This window comes from Melospiza georgiana, chromosome 1 (genome assembly GCF_028018845.1).
Source record: "Melospiza georgiana isolate bMelGeo1 chromosome 1, bMelGeo1.pri, whole genome shotgun sequence".
In the NCBI taxonomy this organism is placed as follows: Eukaryota; Metazoa; Chordata; class Aves; order Passeriformes; family Passerellidae; genus Melospiza; species Melospiza georgiana.
Genome location: NC_080430.1, coordinates 129,917,386 through 129,940,834, shown reverse-complemented (window position 1 = coordinate 129,940,834; position 23,449 = coordinate 129,917,386). Strand labels below are relative to the sequence as shown.

Here is a 23,449-nt window from a genome sequence, read left to right as displayed (position 1 = left end):
ACATCTACTTAGAAGCTGGAACTAATATAGAACATAGGATTATGACTTACTAACTCTTTCAGCTAATTATATTTGAGATTTTCATAACCTGATCCAATGAGTATATTTTAAACTTTTTCTTATGAGAAATGTGGGGTAATGAGTAGGTCTCTTTTACTTATTGTGCTCAGCTTTAAAAGTGAGTTTTTAGAATTCATTTTCTCTAATATTTACCATAAAATCAGCCATACACCCAGAATTCCAGCATTAATTAGAATTACAGCCAAACTGAAGTTCTTTTTATATTGCCTCTGAAAAAGATTGCAACCAGAAAATTAAAAATAATGTTAGAGAATATTTAGGCATTCTCATTTTTGGTAGGCTGTTTTTCCATCTCACATTAGCTAAGAATCTTATTGGAGAATACATACAAAATTGAATGTGCTTTGGGTGCTGGGTCCATGGTTATTAGGATGTGCAAGTTATTGTTATTATTTCTGTTTTTTGAGAAATGATACAGAAATAAAACAAGGTTTATACCATGGGATCATGTATCTAAAATTAGTTCCTCTCTCCATGAGTCCAGAATATAGAGATAGAAATCAGATTGTGTATGATGCATTCTTATTCCATCTTTTACAGTTTTATCTATGTAATGTGAGCATTTTTGAAGTGTGAGCTGGTATTGTGAATTGAGAAAGAATATGGGGATATTTTATGTTTTGAAGAACAACAGTATTTTAGTTTTATATTAATGCTGAATTTGTTTCAGAAGCAGATTTTGTTTTACTCCAAGTGTTTTAAGACTTTCCCAAATACTTAGGATTGAAAAGTGACTGACACTTGTTTTCTAAGTCAGATTCTGCAGCTTTAAAGTGAAACTGTCTGAATTATTGATCTGCAGTCCACAGAGAGTGCAATGTGCAGTGTAGGTAACAGCTAAGTGTGCAAATGAGAAGAAATGTGAATATAGCAATAAACCCAGACATTTTCAGGTCTCTTGCTGCAGCATAGGTCTGTACAGCAGCAGGTCTCTACAGTTTTTGAATACCATGAGAATTCACAATATGGTTTGAAAAATAAAAAATTATATTTTGAACATCCTCAGTAAGGGAAAAGTAATAAATCTACGGGAGATAAACTCTGCTGAGAACAAGATCTCAAAGATTTTAGAAATTACAGTGTTTGAAAATCAACATGTAGGAGTCAATTTTTTTTTTCCAACATCTGAAGACAAGAAACAATCAATCAAAATTAAAGTAAATATAAATAAACTTACTTTGGAGTAGTTTTCTTGTAAAAGGAATTTCATTACTTTTAGAATTAAATTCATCAATGACTCCATTCACTGAATTTCATGATTCACCAGGTCCATAAAAAATCTGGAAGGATACAAATTACAGTAATGAGAGTTTAAAGTGTCAGGACAAAATCTGACTGCAGTTATGTTCTAAAAAAAATCTGCGTATAGTGTGCAAAAGGCTATATATAATTCTTTTCCTTAAATTTTATTCATTCTTTGAATGGGAATAAAGAAAAGCTATGATGTGTAAACAAAGTGTTTTGAGTAACATGAAAATTTTTTTCATGTTTACAATTTTTTACTTTGTACATTTTTCCATCAGACTGTATTTTCTGCAGCAATGCTGAGACCTTAACATGATAAAAATTATTAAATCCGACTGGAAAAAATCAAACTGATAGACTGAATTAAAAAATAAATAATCCCATTGCTTATTAATTTTTGAAAAACATTTTTAGAGGGACTCATCAATGCTGAGTGCTGACACTTTTTAGTTTTTGAATGTTATGTGGCTCTACCATCTGATCAAGGAGGAATGTCATAACCGTTAATTTAATCCCTCTCTTCCATTATTTAAATGGTAAAGCTATCAAGTCTATATTGTAGAACATCAAGATAGACATTTCGTAGTACCAAAATCATTAAAGTTTAACAACAATTAATTACAAATGGATCTGAAACTTTAATCTGTGAAATATGAGCACCTGTGAAATGATGGCCAATCTTCTTCCACTGAAAATTATTCACTTCCTTGGAGCCCTGTAGGGGCTCATTTCACTGCAGAATCAGGATCTTGCTGTCTCAGCAAGTTCCTTTAGTTTGTTGTGAGTTTGGGAAGTCAGCACCATAATTTTCAATGAATGTCACTGAACCTGACTTGAGGAAATGACAATAATGCTGTTCACTAGTAGGTAAGTGAATTGTACCTAATGGACACACGCGTCAGAGACTTTTTTCCAAATTATAATATGGAGCATTTTATGGTCAGTGGCACAGGCCATGATTAATTTATTATATGCATTTTATCCTAGAGAGCCAAAATGACAATTAATTTTCTCCTTCATGCTTCTTCCTTAGTTTTTCTCTTTCTTTAAATGAAGCATAGGCCTTGGGCCTGTTATCTTGGTTTGCATGCATTGATATTTTGTTCACAGAATATGGATATATATACCAGTTTTGTATTTACTGTACATCTATTATTTATTTATTGTATTTTATTGTACATCTATGGTTTCTTAAATACTTTAATTAAAAGGTATTTAACATGATACAGGGATGTCTAAAAAGGCCTTAAACTATCAAAATATTTTTCTTTTTCTAAAAAAGAAACTAATTTAGAATATTAATTTACTAAATTGTAATTAAACTACAAAAATACTTTAAAAGCTTTTTTGAAGCAGTTTAAGAGAATTACTTTATTTCTCTGATACATGATAAAATCATGTTATTAAACTACTCTTCTGTTGTGCAATGAAGTTTTCAGATGGTTTAAATACTATTCTGACTTCTTCCTTTCTGTGTTATGACCATATAGAAACAAAAATTGCTTTCCTAGTCCTCAATCCCATTATAATCTCACTAAGTTTATATTCTTGTTGTCTTCAAGAAACTGTATGTTTTTGAAGATCTATCCAGCAGTTAAATTCAGAAAGTCCCTAACTTTTAACTAGATGAATAATTTCTACACTGTGTTAATAGATTTATTTTGTGGGCACATGGCACACTTCCACCTTTAGTGTTCAGGTAACACCTGATGTTGTCAGGGTAAGCTAGACAAAGTCTCTAAACTGCATTTTTCATAATTTTGTAGCCAAAAAAGTATAATTTTTAATGAAGTCCATAACCAGAAGAGATTAGCATTAAGGAATACAAATATTAGAGAACTTACACAATAAATCCCATCTAAAAGGTTGTAAGTGATGCTGAAAAACCCCTATAATTTACTTTGAAATTACATTGACTAATGTAATTCTGAGACATAAAAATGTATTACATTTATCAAGAAACCAAAGTTGAAAATACAGCGAATTAGAAATTGTAAGTAGTAGGTGATTTAGTAGTATGATCCACATATTAAAATAGTTGGTACCTGGATGTCAGAAAAAGTGTGACTTGCCAGAAGGCACTTAGTCATCCAGTGAATCCATTAACAGCACCATTTGGCAAGAAATTGAAATTTTCTCTAACACTGTCATATCATATAATCTGAGGTGCATCATTTACTTACAGACTGGCACTCTTCTGTTTAGTAAGTTGTCTGTGAGCTTTTCAACTACAAGGAATAAAAATATTTCCAAAATCTTGCTAATGACAAGATATTCTTAATGTTATTCTGGCTTCTTGCCTTCTTTGTATTATGACATCTTAATATGGAAGTCATATTTCAAAATCTACAAATCCAATGAACATTTAATGTTTCCAGAATTGTCCAGATATCCGCATCCTATTCCTTGGCTCAGTTTAGAAAACTTGGTATGATTGTTTGGAAAGCTAAAATACATAAACCAGTCAGACTTAAGGAGTGCAAACAATAAATCAGGTATTGCAAGCATTTAATCATTCAGCTCATATCAGGGTTCTAAAATTCATTGGTAACAACAGTATATAATTAAGGTTCTCATGTATGTATGTATTTACCAGGTCAAGACCTAGCAGGAGGGAGAAGATTGACTGGCACATCACTTCAGAGTCTGTTAATTTTAAAGGAGCATTCAAAACCACACCTTGGGAAAGTTCTGCTAGTGCTGCAGGGCCAAGAGAAGCATGCAATATTTTTAAGGGTAGCAGCTCATATTGTATGCCCAGCTGAATATACATTTTGCCCTTAAAAAGTTAAACACTTGTAATAAAAATGTGCAACTGTAATTCAAAATTGGAAATGACTGAAATTGCTCTACTAGATCTCTGTGGCTGTCGTATATAACTGTTGATCTAGAAGTGATTGGCATTTTTGTAGTTTAATTTCTCTTAGCTGCTTGAGTTTTATAATTTTGAAGTAGTGTGGCTACACTATCAAATTCTTCCATCTCTGGCAGCAATTATAGAAAAGTTTAAGGTTCTAATCATCCCTGTTACATGTGTTGATTCATATATTTTTTCCCTGACACTACTTCATTTCAATATTTTTTTTCCAGATAAAGGCTTATATTCATATAATTCAGGTAAATTTTCAGCATGCCATAAATGCTTATTGCTTCCATATATGTGCAAAATTTAATTTGATATTTTATTGGTGTGCTTTTGCTACCTATTGTGCAGATACTAAATTGCATAAAAGTTCTTTGGCTTTTCTTGTCTGCTTTTGAGTATTAGGTCTTTTGTTGGCTTTCTTTCTCTATTGTTAATGTCTCAGTATTGATATTGGAGCAATACTGTAGCACCACACTTGCTTTGCTTGCCTCTATTTTAGGTAGAGATATGGTAGGAAAGCTGTAGTGAGCTTTATTAACTCTACTAGGAAAATGCTATCTAGCTTTAACTGGATTAAAAGGAATGCTATTATATTACAGCTGTTTGAGAACTAGTGTAAGTATATTTAGAATACGGACGTGGGGTAAGTGAAGTACTGGCAAAATCAGTATTTACACTGGTACATATTTTTACAGTTTCTTGTTGATAGAAATCCCCATTACAAATCCAGCTCTATCTGAGGAATTTGCCTTAATTAAATATAAGTAAATTAATAACATACAGTTTTTACCAACTTAAATTTCGTAGTGCATTTCATTTGGGACTTTTTGCAGTTTTTGCAATTTTAATTATTGGAATATCTTTGAGAATTGGTTCAACTAATTATCTTTTAGTTATGTTTAAAAAATGAAACTCACATTGTTATGAAAATAGATCCATACCGTGATGGAGAGAAACAAAAGCCCCTTAGGGCAGAAGTTTCTTGAGAGTAGTACTAATAAAATCCTTTTTTGATTACATCTAACATCAATCTCCCATATTTCTTCTACTCCTTTCTCTCCTGAAATAATCCCAAATTCTTCTCATGTTTTACAATATCTTCACATGGGGAGAGACCAAGTTTGGTGTGGCATCTGTGGGCTTGCACACATGTAGATTAGATTCAAATTTTATATGGATAAAGTTTCTTTTTGATTAAAGACTTTCAATTTGTATCTCTCTCTTCTATCTAGAAGTTGTATCTCTCTCTTTTATCTTTCTCATCTATCCTATTCTAACGATTTTCAAAGACCTGTAGGAGCTTAATAGAATTTTATATTTAAACTCCTCTGTCAGTGTAGATGAAAGTGGTCTAAAGCCTCTAAACCCCACTATTATGTGCAGGAAGATGAAGTGACAGACTGACATGGAGACAGCAGGACTGCATGAGACATTAGCTCACACTAAGGACCCTCGGGCACAGGCTGGATGAATATCAGAGAGCAAATTCTTAAAACAGTTGTTGTGAGACTCTTTTGGGGGTACTTATGTGTCAGCTCTGAACATAGAAGAAATACAGGCTATGCTAAGTGACTTTAAGTGGTGGTGAAGGCCTTCTGTGAGCTCCAGGGAGGGAACTGCAAGCATGCTTCACTACCCTTGGTTGCCCCAGGGAGTCCACAAAACCTCGTAAAAGCTTCCTGCATTGTAAGGGACAGGATTGGGAGCCTGGTCTGCTTTCTTTTTCCTTTTTTTTTTTCCCTTTCTCCACAAGAAAAGCACAGAATTACTGAGCCATAAATTTGGCACTTTCTTCTGTATTTAGGCTGATGCACACTAATTTTATTTCTCATTCTGCCCCCTGTCCTAGTTCATTTTGGTGACTATGTTGGTTGGTCAAATGCACTTGAGTAGAGCTTTGAACCTCCTGTGTTAATCTTCTATTGAGGTCTATCAGAAATGTCTGTGGGGAATTTATGAAGTGCTGAAGGCATTTTGTATTATTTCCTCTGTATATTAAGAAGAGAGCAAAGAAAAGCTGTGTGCCAACTGCAGTTGTCATGTGGAAGGCAGAAGGTTTTTTGGAACCCTCCACAGATTTTGGTTGCTTTGTAAGAAAATAAATTTTTTTTGCATATTGTTTCATTCACATGGGAGAGTTCCAATTATTTAGAATGTTGTTATGAAGGGAAATGTGATTCTGGTGAAATAGAATAGAATAGAATATTCCAGTTGGCAGGGACCTACCACAATCATCTAGTCCAAGAGCCCAACCATTCAGTCCTGACCAAAATCTAAAGCAAGTTGTTAAATACATGGTCCGAATGCTTTTTAAACATGGACAGCTTTGGGAAAACCAAAGAATATTCTGTAAACTTTTTTTCAATTTTCTCCATGTTCTTTTTTATTTAGAAGCTGTTAAAGCTTTCCATGGCCATCAACACTGCATCCCATTAAAAGTTTACAAAAAATAAATAACTGTTTCCTTAATGAAATTGAATGAAACACCTCATTTTGTTCTTTACTTCTTATTGCTTCTTTACTTCCTATTACTTCATCCCCGAGGATGAAAAATGGAAATGTTTTTATACTAAGAAACTACTGTATTATAAGTTCCTTTTCTGTGTAAGAGAAAGTAAAAATGCAAATAGTAAAAAATTAAATAGAAAGTACTTGCTAAATTGAAATTAAAAATAATGGTTCTAATGGTTTTTAGGTGACAGGGTTTCTTCCCAACCCTGCAAGTGCTGTGAACTTCCAGTCCTGCTGTGCACGTGTTCTCACAGAGCTCTCATGCTGGGTGAGGTGGCAGCCCGAGCAGCACTGCAGGGAAGGAGCAGGGGAGTGTGGAAGGGCAGGAGGATGCTGAACGTTGGCAAGTTCTGGTTGGGAAGGTTTTCCATTGTCCCCAGTATAAACGCTCCCCTGAAAAGTTTTATTGATAGTTTAAGGCTGTTAAACCCAAACTTGCTAAATGGAATAAAAAAATACATTTTTATTTCCCGGGGGCTATGTTGAATTAAGGCATTTGAGGGTTACAGTAGCTTGGGATCTATTTTGCCTTCAATCCATAACTGTAATAATTGTTAATATGAGTGGAAGGGATTTGAAAGTTTGTCTTCACCATCTATCACTGCCCAGTTATCAGACAAAAGGTGAATAATACCTCCAATAAAATTTTATAAATAAACTACGTACTAGTGGAATGGCATCAAAGAGAAAGTTAACTACAGGCAAACCATTGCCACCAATGCATTCATTTAATGTAGACAGTATCCTGGAATATAAGATTTTTACTGAATTCTGAATTTATGTAAGAATGGACTTAAACCCTTTGCTCTTGATTTTTGGACCATATTTTATAATGTATATGTCAAAAAGTTTAAGATATTAACTAAATAACAGTTTCATTCACAATATTAATTTGCAATAATTTGTGAGAGGCTTCAATGTCCCATTTCACAGATAAGATATGAATTTTTTTTTCTCTTTTTTGTAATCAGTGGTCCAAATTACTTAGTGAAGTAGTACTTTGAAAAGACATGGCTAAGGTGGGACACATGCCTAAATCTTCACATTTACATTGACAATAGGTTAAAATGGAAAGTACCATCTAAAATTAATATAAAGCAGATGAAATCACTCTTGCAAAAATTCCAAGAACTATTAAACTATTCTGCTAGTAATTATACTGACATTTCAAATACTTACTTCAATAAAAGGTTTTGACCTGGGAACTTTCTAGTTTGTTCCATTTCTGAAGTTAATGGAAAATGTTTTAAATAGGTATAATCTGATTCCTTTGCAGAAATTATGTATTCCAGGCAGTAGTTCTAGATATTACACATTTAATTGACATAGCATCGCTTTCCTTCCCCCTTCCTGAAAAAATTGATTGCCAAAGATAAAACCAAGTCATTAATTCTGCTTTAAATTTCTTCTGACTTCTTTAGTATCATTTAAATTTACATTTGTAAGGAAATGAAAAATATTCCTTAAACGTGATTATTTTTTCAATTGGTTTAATTCTGTTAGTAGTTAGAGCTGGCTTGTAGCAGCTTGAGGAGATAGAGTGGATGATCTGAGCTGAACAAGCTTCATATCTCATCTTACAGATCAAGTTTCATATTTTAAGGATGTCAGGTGTTACAAGAGACTCTCCTCTTTTCAGCAGCAAGGACAGTTTGAGAAATCACTGAAATCTGATTCTTCCTTTACTTTATTCTTTTTCTACTCCCATCCTTTGGGCAGGTCTCAATCCTGGCCCGTTCACTTTCTCTTGCGCTGGCTCTTTCCTGAGGCTCAGATCTCTAGATCCTGGAAGATGATGTGGAGCTGAAGTATTAGGAGATTCTGGAACAGGTGAATGTGGCTTGAGAGGACCGAGAGAACCCTGTCTTTTATACCTGTGCTCTGTTGAAGCTTCCTAATCTCTCTTTTGTGCCAGATGTATCCTGTGACTACAACAATATATAATTTTAGCTACACAGCTGGGAAGTGTAGAGCCCACTGTGACAACAGCTGACTATTTTCATCCTCAAAGATGCAAATATCTCCTCCTGAATACAGAATATAATATTCTAAAAATATGTTAAAGCAGATGTACTTAGCTGTAAATATAAACATAAATAAAAAGCAACCTCAGTTGTAATTAATTAGATTCATTCATAAGAATGAATTAGTTGATGAGTAAATGACATCTATTCAAATCATAGTTGATTCAGCCTTTTTACATCTTTCATGATGAAACCTTTCCAAGCAGCCATGTGATGAGCATCAGCAAACTCAATTACCCTCATCTTCCCATGCCACAATCCCCTCTCGACAGGTCCTGGGTGACTTTTTTGGCATTTCTGCACAGCAGCCACAGACCCACTGCAACATCAGTGTCAGGGCTACCAAAGGAGAGACTCCCACTGCTTTGCACTCTCTTTGGGGCCTTTTGCCTTCCAGGTCCCAGCCAAAGCCCAGACAGATAGTAGGGCTCTCTTGCTTAGTGTTTGGTCACAAATATCGCCCTCTTTTAATGGACCTGGATTTGAATAAGTGGCTGAGAAGAATGGAGAATAATCCTTCTTGCTCACTGGCACATGTATCACTACACCATTAGAAGCTTCTCCTGAAAATGGCAACAGGGACAGCATCACAGGTGGAATGGATCCTTTCTTTGGGGAAAAAGAGAGAGTGGGCCTTTTAATACTGTAATTAAGAAAATAATCAGAGGAAGTTGAAACCTTTTCCTTCATTTCTGCTCTGATCATCTAAGTTTTCCTGAGTGATAATTGTCATCACTTGCTTGTAATTTATTTGTTTTAGAGAAAGACTTGTTATTTCTTGAATTCAAAAATATTTCTCCCCTACCCATTGTAGTGTGGCTATTTCTAAAATTTTATAATAAATTGAGCTACCATATAAGAATTGCATGATTTTCCCTGAGCTTTAATTTCCTATTTGTGAGGAAAACATCAGCCTCTAGTGCAATTAAATAAAGACAATTAAAATTTCTTTACTGAAATTACTTAATATATTGGCAGGCTAAATTGTTTTCTAATAATTAGCACATATCACACATCTTGTTTTAGTTGAATAAGTTTTAAACGGAGAAATTTTTATCCTCAAAGAATAAAAATCCTCAAAGAAATAGTCTGCAGTCCAGATTGCAAATTCATACACCCACATCTCAATTGCTGCAGTGACTTCTGACTTCTCATAAAAGACAGAGAAGAAATAGAAAATGTACAAACAAATACAGCAGGAACAGTCAGAAATTTGGAAAGGCTGGCATGTGTAAAGGAACCAAAGAATGATATTGCAGCTCAAAAAAAGTGCAAACCAAAGAGATAACTATAGCAGAACACAGAATGCTGATTCATGTTTCTCAGAATACAAAAGCTTGGAGGGCATTGTTTGAGATAACGGATATAAAATATAGGGAAGTTGATTTCACACAATGCATACTCCAACTACAGAATTTTCTCACATAGAATATTGCAGAGGCCAAGAGAATACTGTGACTAAAAATGAAATTACATGAATTTGTAGAGAATAAGATGATTAATTACTGTATACAGGATGGCTTAGGAGAAGTCTCAGATCTTGTAAGCACACTCTTTCTGCTAAAGAAAACCTTCCACTATCCTCTAGTGGGTAGGTAAACAGATGTTCAACAGTCTAAAATGACAGCAGTTCTTATAATTCAAATAATTTCTAAAGTTTCTTTAAATTGAAAATTCTTCATTTTTGTCAAAACCACTCTAAGTACATGTTCTCCCAGTTTTTTGCTGGGAAAGGAGTGTAGACATCCTTCTGTGCCAGTCACTCAGATAGAGCATTAAGACTGCTTTGTCTTGGACTTCTTCAGGTTTACTCAAAGTTTTTTGCTGATATTTTTGTGTCTACATTTTTCAGAAAAATTGTCCTGAGGCAGGAAAAAATTTTTTGCATGTGATTGGAAGTGTGGTGACAATTAAAGTTTCTCCCTTCCAATTACCCATTTTTAGATGGTCAGAAACTTAAAATAGACACACCATCTTGCTGAAGAGCAGGGATTTTTTCACTTTTAACAGAAGTGAATGAATAGTTATCAGTCACATGCCAGTGTTTAACCCTGATATCAACAATAAAATACTGTTTAAATATGCCACAGAAGACTGAAGTAAATTTAGGCTGAACAAAACCTGACATATTTACTTTTCCTGTGTGACCTACATTTGGGTTCTAATTGTGGAAGTGGAATCTGCTTTAGCCAACTCAGCTCTAGATATTTTGGCAGGTATACATTTAATAGTTTGATTATGTTCCATGGCACGCTATATGTGTGAAGCTGCCCTTTCTCCTGATAATCCTTATTAAGAACTTGAAGAAAGTACTACATGCATTTAAGATTATTGCTATAATAATCTGTCTGTTATTCAGTGACTTTGGGAAGGGATGGTGCCTTGTACATGAAAACTTGGAAGATGAACAGTGTGATGCTAGTTTCAGTACAGAATGAATACAAATATCGGTGTATATGGAATTAATATAAACTATATAAAAATATTTCATAAAAGCAATGTTGTAGAGATGTATTTCAGCATTTCAATTTATATTACTTTCAAGATTTAGCTGAAATAATTGATGCAGTCATATATGTTCAACTATTATAATATGAATGATTACCTTTATATGCTGATGTTAATGCTTCATGGTATAGTATGGAATCCATACATTTATTTAGGTATTATTGACAGAGGACAGTTTTAACTTACAGGAAGGAAGATGACGCATATATTTTCTTTTTCCAGGATCCAAAAGAATCAGTGACAGTGAAGTCTCTGATTATGACTGTGATGATGGAATTGGTGTTGTTTCAGGTACTAATGTTTAAGTTTACTTCTCCAAGTTCAGTAGAAATATTTCTTATTTATAATTTGTTATGAATTTTGCAATGTTTTTCTGATGAAATATAAGTGGAACTTAAGTATATATTTTTCTAAGAGACACAGAATCAATATTATGCATACTGCATGTCTAATATCAAAAATTACTAATGGGGGGAAAAAGTCAGTGTGTGAATGTCCTTATTGCTTTTATATAAGGATAAAAATAGCATAAAGGTATTTTTTTTAATAAATGTCCAGAAATGTTCATTTCTCCTTTTTTGACAAACATATGTTGATATATCCTGTAAAACTTCATGATGGACTAATAACACTGCTAAAGGTCTGAAACACGAGCATTTTAAGGCAGGACAGGAGACAGCAGATAATCTGCTTCACTAAGTATTGGAATGGAGCCCATTGGAGAAAAAAGTGATCATGTCAAAGAGTATGTCTCCCCTTCTAAGAGAAAAGATAATACCAAATAAAAAATAATCATTGCTGAAAACAATAAAATCCTAACCATATACTTTTGATGAATACAACAGATAATTTATTTAAGAATCATGGACATTTTTAGGTTGGATCAAGTCCAACTGCTAGAACTGCAAAATCTACTACTAAACCTTGCTCATGAGTCCCACAGCCACACGTCTTTTAAATACCTGCAGGAGTGGTCACTCCACCCCTTCCCTGGTCAGCCTGTTCCATTGCTGGACAACTCTTCCAGGAAGATTTTTCCCAGTATCCAGTCCAAAGGAGGCAGCTGTGCTAGCTCTAACCAGTACTGAGTGTGCTACTGTCAGCACAGAGTGGAGTACTCCTCCCAGTGTATGTTCTGCTGCCCTGCTGCTGTTCTGGGATTTTTAACACACAGGGTTTTCTGTGCTAGACAGCTTCTGGTTCTCTTGGGCGAGGTCCAGCTCCAGTGTGAGACAGTGGGGTTTGGGAAAGGCTGAGCAGTTTAATCTGTCTGCTGCACACAGCAGCTGTGGGAGCGTGATCCACTCAGCTCAGCCCAAGCCACCATCAGCTCATGGGCTGCAGGACCTTCTGCTCAGGCTGAGGGAGGGGAGACAGGAGAGGGGAATGACGGGAGTACAGCTCACCTCTGAACTAAGAGGGAATAAATGAGGTGAGGTAGGCAATCCTGAATATGGTGAGATGGTGTGAAGCCAAGTATTGATCAATCCAGACATTTAGTGAACTATCTAATTATATGAGTTGGCCTGGTCCTGCTTTAAAATCTGTTACCTGTCTAAACTCAGATGCATTTCTGTTTTGTCTACATAGTCATTTATTTCCAGCTTTTATTTCCAGCTATTTCATGGTTAGCTCATAGGTTGTGCTTCATTTTTGACCCTGGTATGTTACTATTCTGTGCTATGGGTCTTGCACTTGCTGGGATAAGGAGATAACTTTTTATTTTTTTTATAATAAACAGCATGTAAATTTTATTTAAAAATCAGTTATTTTCAATAACTGATAAAATTTTACAGACTTTTTGATATAAACAGGGCAAGTCATATTTGTGCTAAGATTCCAGGAGTTTTACCAGATTAAAAAAAGAAAGAACATTAGGCCTGAAAAACCACTAAAGTTTCTATGTTCCTTAAAACATTTATCTTCAAACAGTAATAGGCTATTTTTTCAGATTATTACTTTAATTAGAAAACTACTAAGGAAAATTTACAGAATTTTTATATTCCCACTCCCCTGTTTGCTTTATTGCAGTCAGAACACAGGAAGGATAGGTAGCCAGAGTGGCGTGAAGTACTGGAACCAAAGAGGCAACCATCCTCAGAAGCCCTTTGTTCCTCTTTACTGTACTTTCAATCTTTGATGAGCTTGCTGTCTGTAATTAGTAGTCACTAAGACATTCAAATTGCCTGTCCTTCCAAAAATAAGAGCTTTCATATTGCTATGGGTCAGTTAAATTAAAATGTATCAATCTAACTTAGGACCTAAAAAACAAAGGTTGGAAATAACTGGATTTAATGGATATATTTCTAGAGTGCCCAGGATAGCATCATTTTGAAAGTGAAATGTTTTTCCTGTCCTGGAAAAAGGTACCAAGTTTTGCAGATTTTTTTTACCAGGTGCTTGAACATGAGCAGGATTCTTATGGAGCATCTAGATTTACAACTTTGATTCAATAAACTTATCTTTTGACAACTTGTAAAATTATGATTTTTACAGTTCTATGAATGAGCCTACTTTCCTTACCTGAGTTTCTGACATACCTTTAGTTTTTTAGGATCTTTAAGCTATTGAATTTTTGCTGAACAATTCTACAACTTATTTGCATTTTAATTCAGCTGGGCTGTGTGAGTAGGAAATTTGATGGGTTTTAGGTTTTGAAATATTTAGTGCCTTACTTTTTTTGTGCTGCTGCCACTATGTTTGTAAGTCTTCTTGTTTAGTCTTGTCTTGTCTTACCATCCACTCTCATTATCATTCCCTCAATCGTTTAAAGTTCCTCTCTTCATTTGTAAACTCATCACAGTCTTGGTTTGAATATATGCACTGTTATGCACGATTTGTCTCTCTTAGTTTTCTTTCTTTCTTACTTACCCCAGTTCTTTCATTTTGTATTTTCAGGTTTTATTTAACATGACACTTTGCTCTTCTTCTGTCTGCTATATAAATAGTGCATTACATGAAGTAAGCTTGCCAACATCTTTCAAGTACTCTCAGTGATCCTTTCCATAAAATTAATTCCTAGTATCACACCTGTGAACAAAACTCCAGAAGCCTTTAAGAGGAAGAAAAATTAACTCTTTGCTCCTCTTCAATTTACTTTTATTCATAATGGTTGACTAGATGTCCTTTAAAGTTCCCTTCCAATTCAAACTATTCTGTCATTTTATGATCTTTTGGAAAAATTATTTCCCGAATCTATCACTTCTTGTGGATTGGATCTTAGCCTTCTTATACAAATGTAATAAGCTTCAGTCTGTTGTTTCGGTCAACAGGAAAGGCCTTTAAAAAAATAGTGAGAAACAGATTGAAAAACTTCAATGTCTTTTTTTTCTGGCTACACGTTTTATCCAACACCAATTGTCACAAAGAGTTATAGCATATTACACATTTAAAAAGCAAATTTTTACTAGATTCTAAAATATCTCTCTTCAAATATTATGTACATTCATCTTGGAAAGCACTAGAATAGAATCTCTATTAATATTTCATCTTTGCTAGCATTAATCTTACCATAGGAAAGTGGAATGAGCAGCATTAGCAGTTCTGGTTATGTCTTTAGATTGGTTATACATAGCTCTCAGACAGTTTGAAGCATCTGTTTTGCTGTCTTGAACAATAAACCTGGGCCCTCAAAGTTGTCACCAGCAGTTCTGTGTGAGATTACATCAGCATCTACACCTGCCCTTTGGAATGCTCTTGTGTCCTTTTTGATAAAAGCTATACAGCATTTTTATATTGATTTTTTTTTAATAGCAGAAAGGCTTACAAAACATCATTTATATTACAACAATAAATACAACTCAGTGAAAGGCAGATTGGCTTTTTGAGTTTTTTTTTTTTCTTTCTGGTGTCCAAAGTTAAGCATGCATTTCAGTTAACAAATTCAAGGAATATGGACTATAATTTCTAAAGTTTTCTTCCCAGATATTTTCTAGTGTATGTTGAACCTAGGGAATACAAGCAGCCTACTGAGTCTGACTTTATGAACAGAGACATGTATTGTCAAGACCATTTATTCGTAAAATTCTCACCTATTGCTTTTGTAACACTAAAATATTAAGTAAGATAATAATGTTTAAAATTCAGTTCTACACCCATATCTCATCTGCATTACAACAGATTATGTATTATGAAACACTTGCAATCTGAGCTATGTTTCAACAGAAGCGACAAATGTATCATGGGAGAATGTAAGGCAGTGAATTCTGCACAGACTGCACTACAAGCCTCTAGAGAAGGGCTTTTCTGAGTAAAAGAGTGCAGTCTCCAGCTTTGAGAAGAAAAACATTTATAGTGATAAGTTTTTGTCATTATGCAGAAGATAGCTGTATGTTTCAGGAGGAAATAAGAATGCAAAGAAGATATTTATTCAGATAGTTGGGTCCATGTAAATTTTGAAAAAATAGTACAGAATACCATCAGTACAGCAGTTATTACTGAACCTTCAAAAATATTTCTGTGTTTGAAGAAGAATGAAAAGAAATTATCAATTTTTGTTTCACCTCTCAAAACACCTGAGGAATTCTTTGTTCAAAAGAATACTTTCACTGTCATGTTGCAGCCTTTGCTGCAGAGGAAATGTCTTTTTCTCTATTTGTTGATAACGTGGGCTGAATTTTTATGCCTGAATCCTGTGGATGATTGCTTCTCAAAGCAGATGCAGAAAACACACTTTGGTTACAGATTAAATTCAACTAGAATTTACCACTGCTTATAGAAAGATATCTTACAGCATTAGCACATAGAGTGGATTACTTTTATCCCTACTAAAATACAGATTTCATTGTATTACCAGATTACCAGCTAGCCCTAAATGGGAACCTGTTGTGACCCAAAAGCACAGTAACTTCAGACCTAAACACTGACAAGAGTTTTATTTTATTTTACTGTATGTTGATACCAAATGGCCTGCTCTAAAATCTGTTCTTTCTAGGCTCTCCCTTGATTTAAAAATGTTAGTCTGTGTGTCACAAAAATCCCCTGTCCAAACTGAAATTCAAGCCATGTTAAATAGTCCTTATGCTGACTGCCTTGATCAATGGATCTTTAACCATTTTCCTTTTTCCAAACAAATAATTTATATATTATTTATAACTTTTTGCCTAAAGTTCTTTACACATTATTATAATTCTTTAAGCTTTTCTTTCATTTTAGTTTTCTTTCCTAATATATACTTTCCATTTTTCATGTTTATTATCTTATTTAAATTTTGAATGTAGTACTTCTATTATTTAAAAAATAAAGAAATTCTTCAGTATAATTTCCTCAGCTGAAAAATCATCTTTCTCCTCAAACATCCAAATTCTCTCAATGCTTTTCTTTAAACTAGTAAAAACTAGTCAAAACTATTTTTAAATATAAGCTATATCACTTCAGTTTGTAGGTAAGTACGTAACTTGATTCAAGTTTTATTTTCAGATAATTACTAATTATCAATAGTACTCTCTTTGAGGAAAGTTAAGGAAATATGAACTTGGTGTGTTAGTTTATATTTTTACCATAGTCCTATATCTGTGAAGTAACAAAGGGATTAAAAGGCAATGAAAATTGCAATGAAATTGCATTCCTATTAGACATGCTCTTTGTGGATACTTCTCACATAAGGGGATCACTGGTTGGGATGAGTTACAATTGTGGCAATTCGGAAGAGCACTTCTAAAAAGGAAATATAGCAAGAAAGACTGATAAATTCCAATCAACAGTGTGAAGAGGAGGCTAATTTGAGGGACTTACTGGACAGATGCAAATATACATGGATGAATGCTCAGCTAGGAAGAAACATCTTTTTAGTGCCTGTGGTGGTTTAGGTATTTCCCCCTCGCAAGCTTTTCATGTCATGCTGGGTATAGGAACAGCACTGAAAACTCAGCTAGCTCTAGTGACTGTGTGGGAATGCTTTTCCATAAGAAAAGAATTGTCTTAAGTGTAATGGGCCCATTAATACAATTAGTGCTGTAGAGCTAAATATACCTGTGAGGAACTGAGTTGCTATGCAGCAAGTTACCAGTTATTCCTACTGTAATGTTTACTGATTCCTTTCACTGGACATTCCTCCTTCCTATGTTTTCAGAATAATATTTAATGCAGAAAAATTCCCCAAAGCAACCCATAACATATCTTCAACTTATAAAGCATTCAGATATCAATAATTCAATTTATTTGATCAGTGACTGTCAGCACTTTTTTTTTGAGAACATCTAAAATCTTCATTTAGATGTGCAAGTCAGCCCAGAAGCTAAGCACATTTGTATGAAAGAACTGAACTCTCTCTAAAGTGCCTATATGTGAAATGTTGGTATGTTAAGCATTTCTGGCAATTTGATTATATAATTGTTTTTAATTAGTGCTTGTTCAAAGCCCAACCACTGTGAGTATTAAAAAGTTAAATATCTGAAAGCTTGATGCTTCAATCAAATACAGATGTTAAAGTGGAGAAAATGCCACTTAACATCAGTGTCAGAAGCAAGTCAATTACATTGCCTGTGATGAGCAGCCATTCTAGTACTGCCTTTCTAGAAAAATTTTCATACTAAGAGTTTCTTTCAAGTAAATCAAGCAGCAAGGCATTTAAATTAAAATCTTCATTAGTACACTTCAGTTAATTCTTTTTAGGCCTATTTTAGGGCTGTTGATATGAACGTAATATTTGGAAGTTTGTGGTTTTTTGCAATTTTGGACCTGAAAGATTCATAATTTAATAACAATTCAATCGTCAGTATTTACTGAATATGTAACCTGCATAGCATAATATTAGCACAGTACATACTGTGTGGATTAATATTTTAAGTCAAATATATTAGTAGTCTCTCTTAAATCAGATAAAACTAAAACTTCAGGTCTGAAGAAGCTGTGTTTAGTGTGCTTTGTAAAATCCCTCTTTTCATATGTATCAGTTTTTAAAGAAACCTTCCCATGACAGAAGAAGGTGGTGGCATTGCAGTTATCCTTGTCATGTGTCTGTCTTTTAGGTGTCTGCAGCTCACAGTTGTTTACCACTGGTTATGTCTACACTGATTATCAGGTTCTGTGTACTCTCTATGTTGATTTAAGAGGCTTGCCATAGTTACAGAGCCTTTGATTCTATGGTAATGACTCAATATTTATAGCTGCAAGCAGGATAATGTTTATCCTATTTTTACTACTGCTATAAATATCTGCTTTGCTCAATAGCAACTCATTGGTCAAGCTGCCCTTATGACCTGTCTTTTCTGTCTATAATTTCTTTTCACAAGAAAATGTTTTTTACTTAACTTCTCTAACCTTATTTTCAGGATGTGCAATAGTTTTTGAAATTGGAAGGTAAATTACCTACAGTACAGGCAGTTAAATCAGAGCTACGTTAACTCTACAAAACTGAAGGATAACTTTGAAATTACCTCATTAACCCATGTTAGTGGGTTGTCTTACTTAAACAGTTGCTTTTTAATGTGTGGCCTGTTGGAAAAAGAGGAGTTTGTAAATATAATTATTTTTGTTTTAGGTAAATGGATTATAAATGTCAATTTTTTTGGTAACAATATTATTAGACAACATTAATCTATTTATTTGATTACAGCAAAAGACCTCAAGTTTTCTTCAAAAAATGTAGCAGAAGTTTATCAAGATTTAGCAAAATTGCTAGGAATGCTGGTTGTTTCTGCCTTTGTTATTGTTATAAGGAAGCAGTACCAGTGTTAGTTACCAGAAAGTACTGCATGACTATCTCAAAATTAATGCAAAGCACATATTTGATCAGGATTAGACTTGAAAATTAATTACAAAGTTATATATTTTGATTTATTGCAACAATACTGCTCATTTGGTCAACTACAATAACAAATTAGAGCTGGAAGAGGCTTTTTGTTCCAAAGTAATTAATTTGTTTCTGTGTGCATATGTAATAAGTTCAATAATTTTGATTTACTTGTTCTCACTTCTAGGAATTTTTTAGACTTTTAAAGCATTTTTTAGAGTTTTAAAGGCGGTTTTTGTTTGTGTTTTGTTAATGGATTACCTTGCCCTTCATTATGTTTATTCACCTAGAAAATCTTACAGTATTGCTCATTCCCCTCATACTTTGATGTCTGTACATACCAAATATTATATAAACTACTGATTTTTTCAAAGGATTTGCCCATTTCTTCATGTTACTACTCTACATTGCTTTTCATCTCCAAATTCAACAAATTCTACTTGTGTATGCCAGGAGATCTATTGACAGAAAAGATAGAGATAGTCTATCTAGATACACTATGTCTATCTTTTCTGTCAATAGATATGCATTATTAGGATAATAAGACAATATTTCTTTCTGTTCTTGTACCGTAAATGTTTTTTTTTATTTCAATATCTAGAAGTTTATAATAACTTGCTGCTCATTTATGTGTGGTGGATTGACTCTGGCTAGGTTCCAAGTGGCTGCCAAAACTGCTCCATCACTGCCCTCAGGAGCTGGAAACGGGAGAGGAAATATAAAACAAGACTTGTGGGTGGAGATAGGGCCAGGAAGAGATCACTCCTTGTTCTGGTTGTGGGCAAAACAGACAACTCAGAGATATGATTTTATGGCAAATAAAATCAGAGTAGCCGAATGAGAAAATAAGCCCCTGAAACTTCAAAGCCTTTCCCCCATCCCTTCCTTCTCTCTGGTCTCAGCTTCACCCCTGGTTCCCGACCTCCTCCCTCTCAGCTGCACAGGGAGATGGGAATGGGGGCTGCAGCTCCTTCATCACACGTTGTCTCTGCTGCTCCTTCCTCCCTTCACTCCGTTCCTCTGCTCCAGAGGGAGGTTCCTCTCATGGGAGACAATCCCTCATGAACCCCAGTGTCAGTTCATCCCGTGGGCTGCAGTTCTCCACAAGCTGCTCCAGCAGGATCCCTCCCATCGGGCACAGCCCCTCACGCTGCTCCAGGCGGGGTCACAAGTCCTGCAGCAAACCTGCTCCAGAGGGGGCTTCTCTCTCCACAGGTCCTGCCAGGAGTCTGCTGCAGGGTGGGCTCTTCACTACTGTTACTTTAGCTCTTTTACTTAAAGAATTGCAGAGTTGCAGAGTGTATTGATTTCCAGACTGACTTGCAAAAAATTAAATTATCTCCTACATTTTACTAGTGAGTGAATAACAGCATTTCAAACACACATAAAATTTCCCATCTTGCCTCTGATGATCTCAGAATTATGTTCCACTGGCCCCTATATATTTTTTCAGTGCTTATAATAATAAATTTACTTTGTATATAAGATAAAAGTTGGTATTGCAGTACTGACTCTTAGCTGAAGGTACACATAACATGATTTGACTGTGGTGTAGTGAGGATGACTATGTCATCCTCAGCATCATTATATTCATGGAATGTAAGGGTGATGTGCTTTTTTTTTTCCCCTTTAGTACACATGCCAGATACACACAAATCCATTTATACTAAACATAGAAGGAAGAAGTTGTTTACGAATTATAATTGTTTATATATATCCTTGGTTGTAAGGCCATATAGTAAATATGAGTACTCAGTTGAAAGTATTGAACATACTTGGAACCATCAAGTGGAATGAATTAATAAGGTTTTGTTTAGGTTCTAATGAACATTTTCCAGGAAGAAAAATAAGAAAATCATGAGCAGAAGATTATTCTACTCTTGGAAGATTCTCATGGGAAAAGTTTAACAGTTGCATGAGCCAGAATTTTTCCAGTGCCAGGTGGATCTCTCTAAGTATTCTTTTTTTGGTTTCTGTCTTTGGAAAAAAGAAATCAGTTCTATCAGTTGTCATAGCCACCAGGAATTCTCTGAAGACCTATTCTTGTTAAATGTTATAATCAGGTTAACAATTGCATATCTTCAATTTCTTATCATTATGTTTTAATTTCATCATCACAAAATTTGGGGAAACTTACTTGAAATTGCTGTAGATGTAGTTCTGTTTTTTTGTTTTTTTTTTTTTTTCACAGAGAGTATTGCACCATGGGATGAAGACCATCATTTTTAACACATACAGCTTTTAAAAAAGATTTTCATTAAAAGCCTGTGTTAAATGTCCATGTGGTAGCCTTTTAGGACAGTGAAACTTGGAGGCTTTTGCTTAGACCATTTATGCCTTCTGTTAGGCTTATTCAAGATTAATCCAGGGCGCTAGCTATTTGTGAAGAAAATGTGTTTTTTAATTCAGAATTGTGAGTGAAATCTGATGTTGTTGAGTCATTGTTACCTTAAATATTTCTGAAATACAAATCTTTCTTGAACTCAATCTCACTATTTAACTCCATAGTGGCTTCCTATCCCAAAATTTTAAACTAAATTATGGATTAATTTTTAATTATGGACATTTCTATTTGAAAAACATTTTACAAAACATTTGAAATATAATTTTAATTAAAAATGCAACAATTAGGTTTTTTATTCTAAGGAAAAATCAGTTTAACTTGTTTTATTATTAATACATTGTATTGGTTACATTGTATTGTAACCATAAATGGTAAGTCTCCAGTTTGGTGCATGGTATTAATTTCTATACTTTTGCAGTATAACTATAGGAACTGTAATTGTACTTAAAAAAAGCATAACAACAGGAGTCAACTTACATATGTATGTTTTATTATAAAGCCCAAGAACACACTATAACATTCTTGATCAAATCCCATCTTTTACGGAGAAACTCATTACTACAGATACGGCAGGAAGTGGGAAAGTGCAACTTCAGATTCACTGAATATTTACATTTCTTTTTAGATTACCGACATAACGGGAGAGATCTTCAAAGTTCAACACTGTCAGTGCCTGAGCAAGTAATGTCATCTAATCATTGTTCTCGATCAGGGTCCCCTCACCGTGGAGATAGTATAGGACGGACTAGATCGTGGTCTCCCAGTGTCCCTCCCCCACAAAGGTAAACTCTTGTTCAACTATGCAGTTAAATAAATTAAACTGGTATTCATCTTGTACCAATACTGGAAATAATCTCCAGACTTTCAAAAATGAATTGGTTAGGTCTTACAAAATTATGTAATGCCAATTAAGTTTTTTTTTTTTTTACATTATAGTGATGTGCCTAATTTATATATAATTCTGTGTTACTTATGGTTTATTATTACTATATTATTTAATATTCTTATATGATTTCACAATTTTGTATCTTACTTCTACCTATTTATATCTCATTTTTTCGTCAAAATTCAGTACAGTCCAATCTAAGGAAATAAAAATATCTCTCCACATTGTCATTTCCTAGAGCTATTTACAGGTGCCATATTTTATAGTATGTGATACTTCGACATTACCTTAGCATTCATATGACAGTGGATGTTTTCAACCCTTTTGTTTCTGTAGAATTAGGATTCTGGGAAGCCTCCCTTGCTGCCCAGAGTAGCTTCCTTTCCACTTCTAAATCACCAAGAATAAACTGACAGACATACAATTTTAAAGTGAAAGGTATCAACTCCTGATCTTGGGAGATCTCTGATAAGTATTTATCTTGAGAAAATTAGACCAGGAAATTTCTTCCAACAACCTGGTACTTTTGGATAACATGTAATAATTCATTTAGTACTCTGCAGGATAATCTTTCTTAAGAGAAAGGAAGCAGAGAGATAGATGTAAATGGGAATTAAACCTTTTTTCCAGCCCTTTTGTTGCTGTGTATGGGTAGGTTTCCAGATGATGTAATTCAGTTGAAATGAAAGTGGAAGTTTTCTGTTTTGCCCATAATGTTCACAATTCCCCTTTGACACTGAAGATCTGTTATCCAATACTTTCTGGCAGGTCCATGTTCATCTCCCTTTCTTTCAGAAATCCTAATTCTCTTTTGTTCTGCTTTCCCTTCTGTTATCTTTGTTCTTTTTTTAAGTTAAAATTCTCTTGACTTCATAATATCTTATTTATGTTTTTACTTACCATTTCCTCTAATGGATGTAGCCTGTATGATAGCCTTTTGCATTAGTGAGATACTAGGTTTTCAAATTATCCCCCATCATCTCATACAGCTAAGAGGCAGAAACTGTGTGTTTCTACTTGAAGTCTAAACCCATCTAAAACCAAGTCAGCCTGACTTGAAATGAGACATAAGTGGTAGACACAAAGGGGCCTATTCTGATTTTTAATCTACTGATTTCAGCTTAAGTAATTGCCTACACTATTTGTCTTGGATATAGACATAAATATGAGCAAAATCTCTTTGTGTGTGTGTTTGTGTTTTTATGTTTTTCTGCCTGCATGCATGCTGTCTGCATTTTTGGCAGAATTTTTA

The 23,449-nt window shown here is 34.3% G+C and overlaps 1 protein-coding gene across 50 annotated transcripts in view; it reads left to right on the top strand.

Moving 5' to 3' along the window:
* RIMS2 (regulating synaptic membrane exocytosis 2) overlaps positions 1-23,449 on the top strand; it is a 443,516-nt gene that overhangs the window by 262,093 nt on the left and 157,974 nt on the right. For 30 of the 50 annotated variants that reach the window (XM_058037275.1, XM_058037251.1, XM_058037462.1 and 27 more), the window contains 2 exons: positions 11,458-11,526; positions 21,937-22,093. In XM_058037275.1, coding sequence (XP_057893258.1) covers positions 11,458-11,526; positions 21,937-22,093 — 226 coding nt within the window. Of the gene's footprint in view, positions 1-4,416; positions 4,444-11,457; positions 11,527-21,936; positions 22,094-23,449 lie in introns of all 50 variants that reach the window. The other 20 variants (XM_058037219.1, XM_058037213.1, XM_058037101.1 and 17 more) reach the window with 3 other exon arrangements.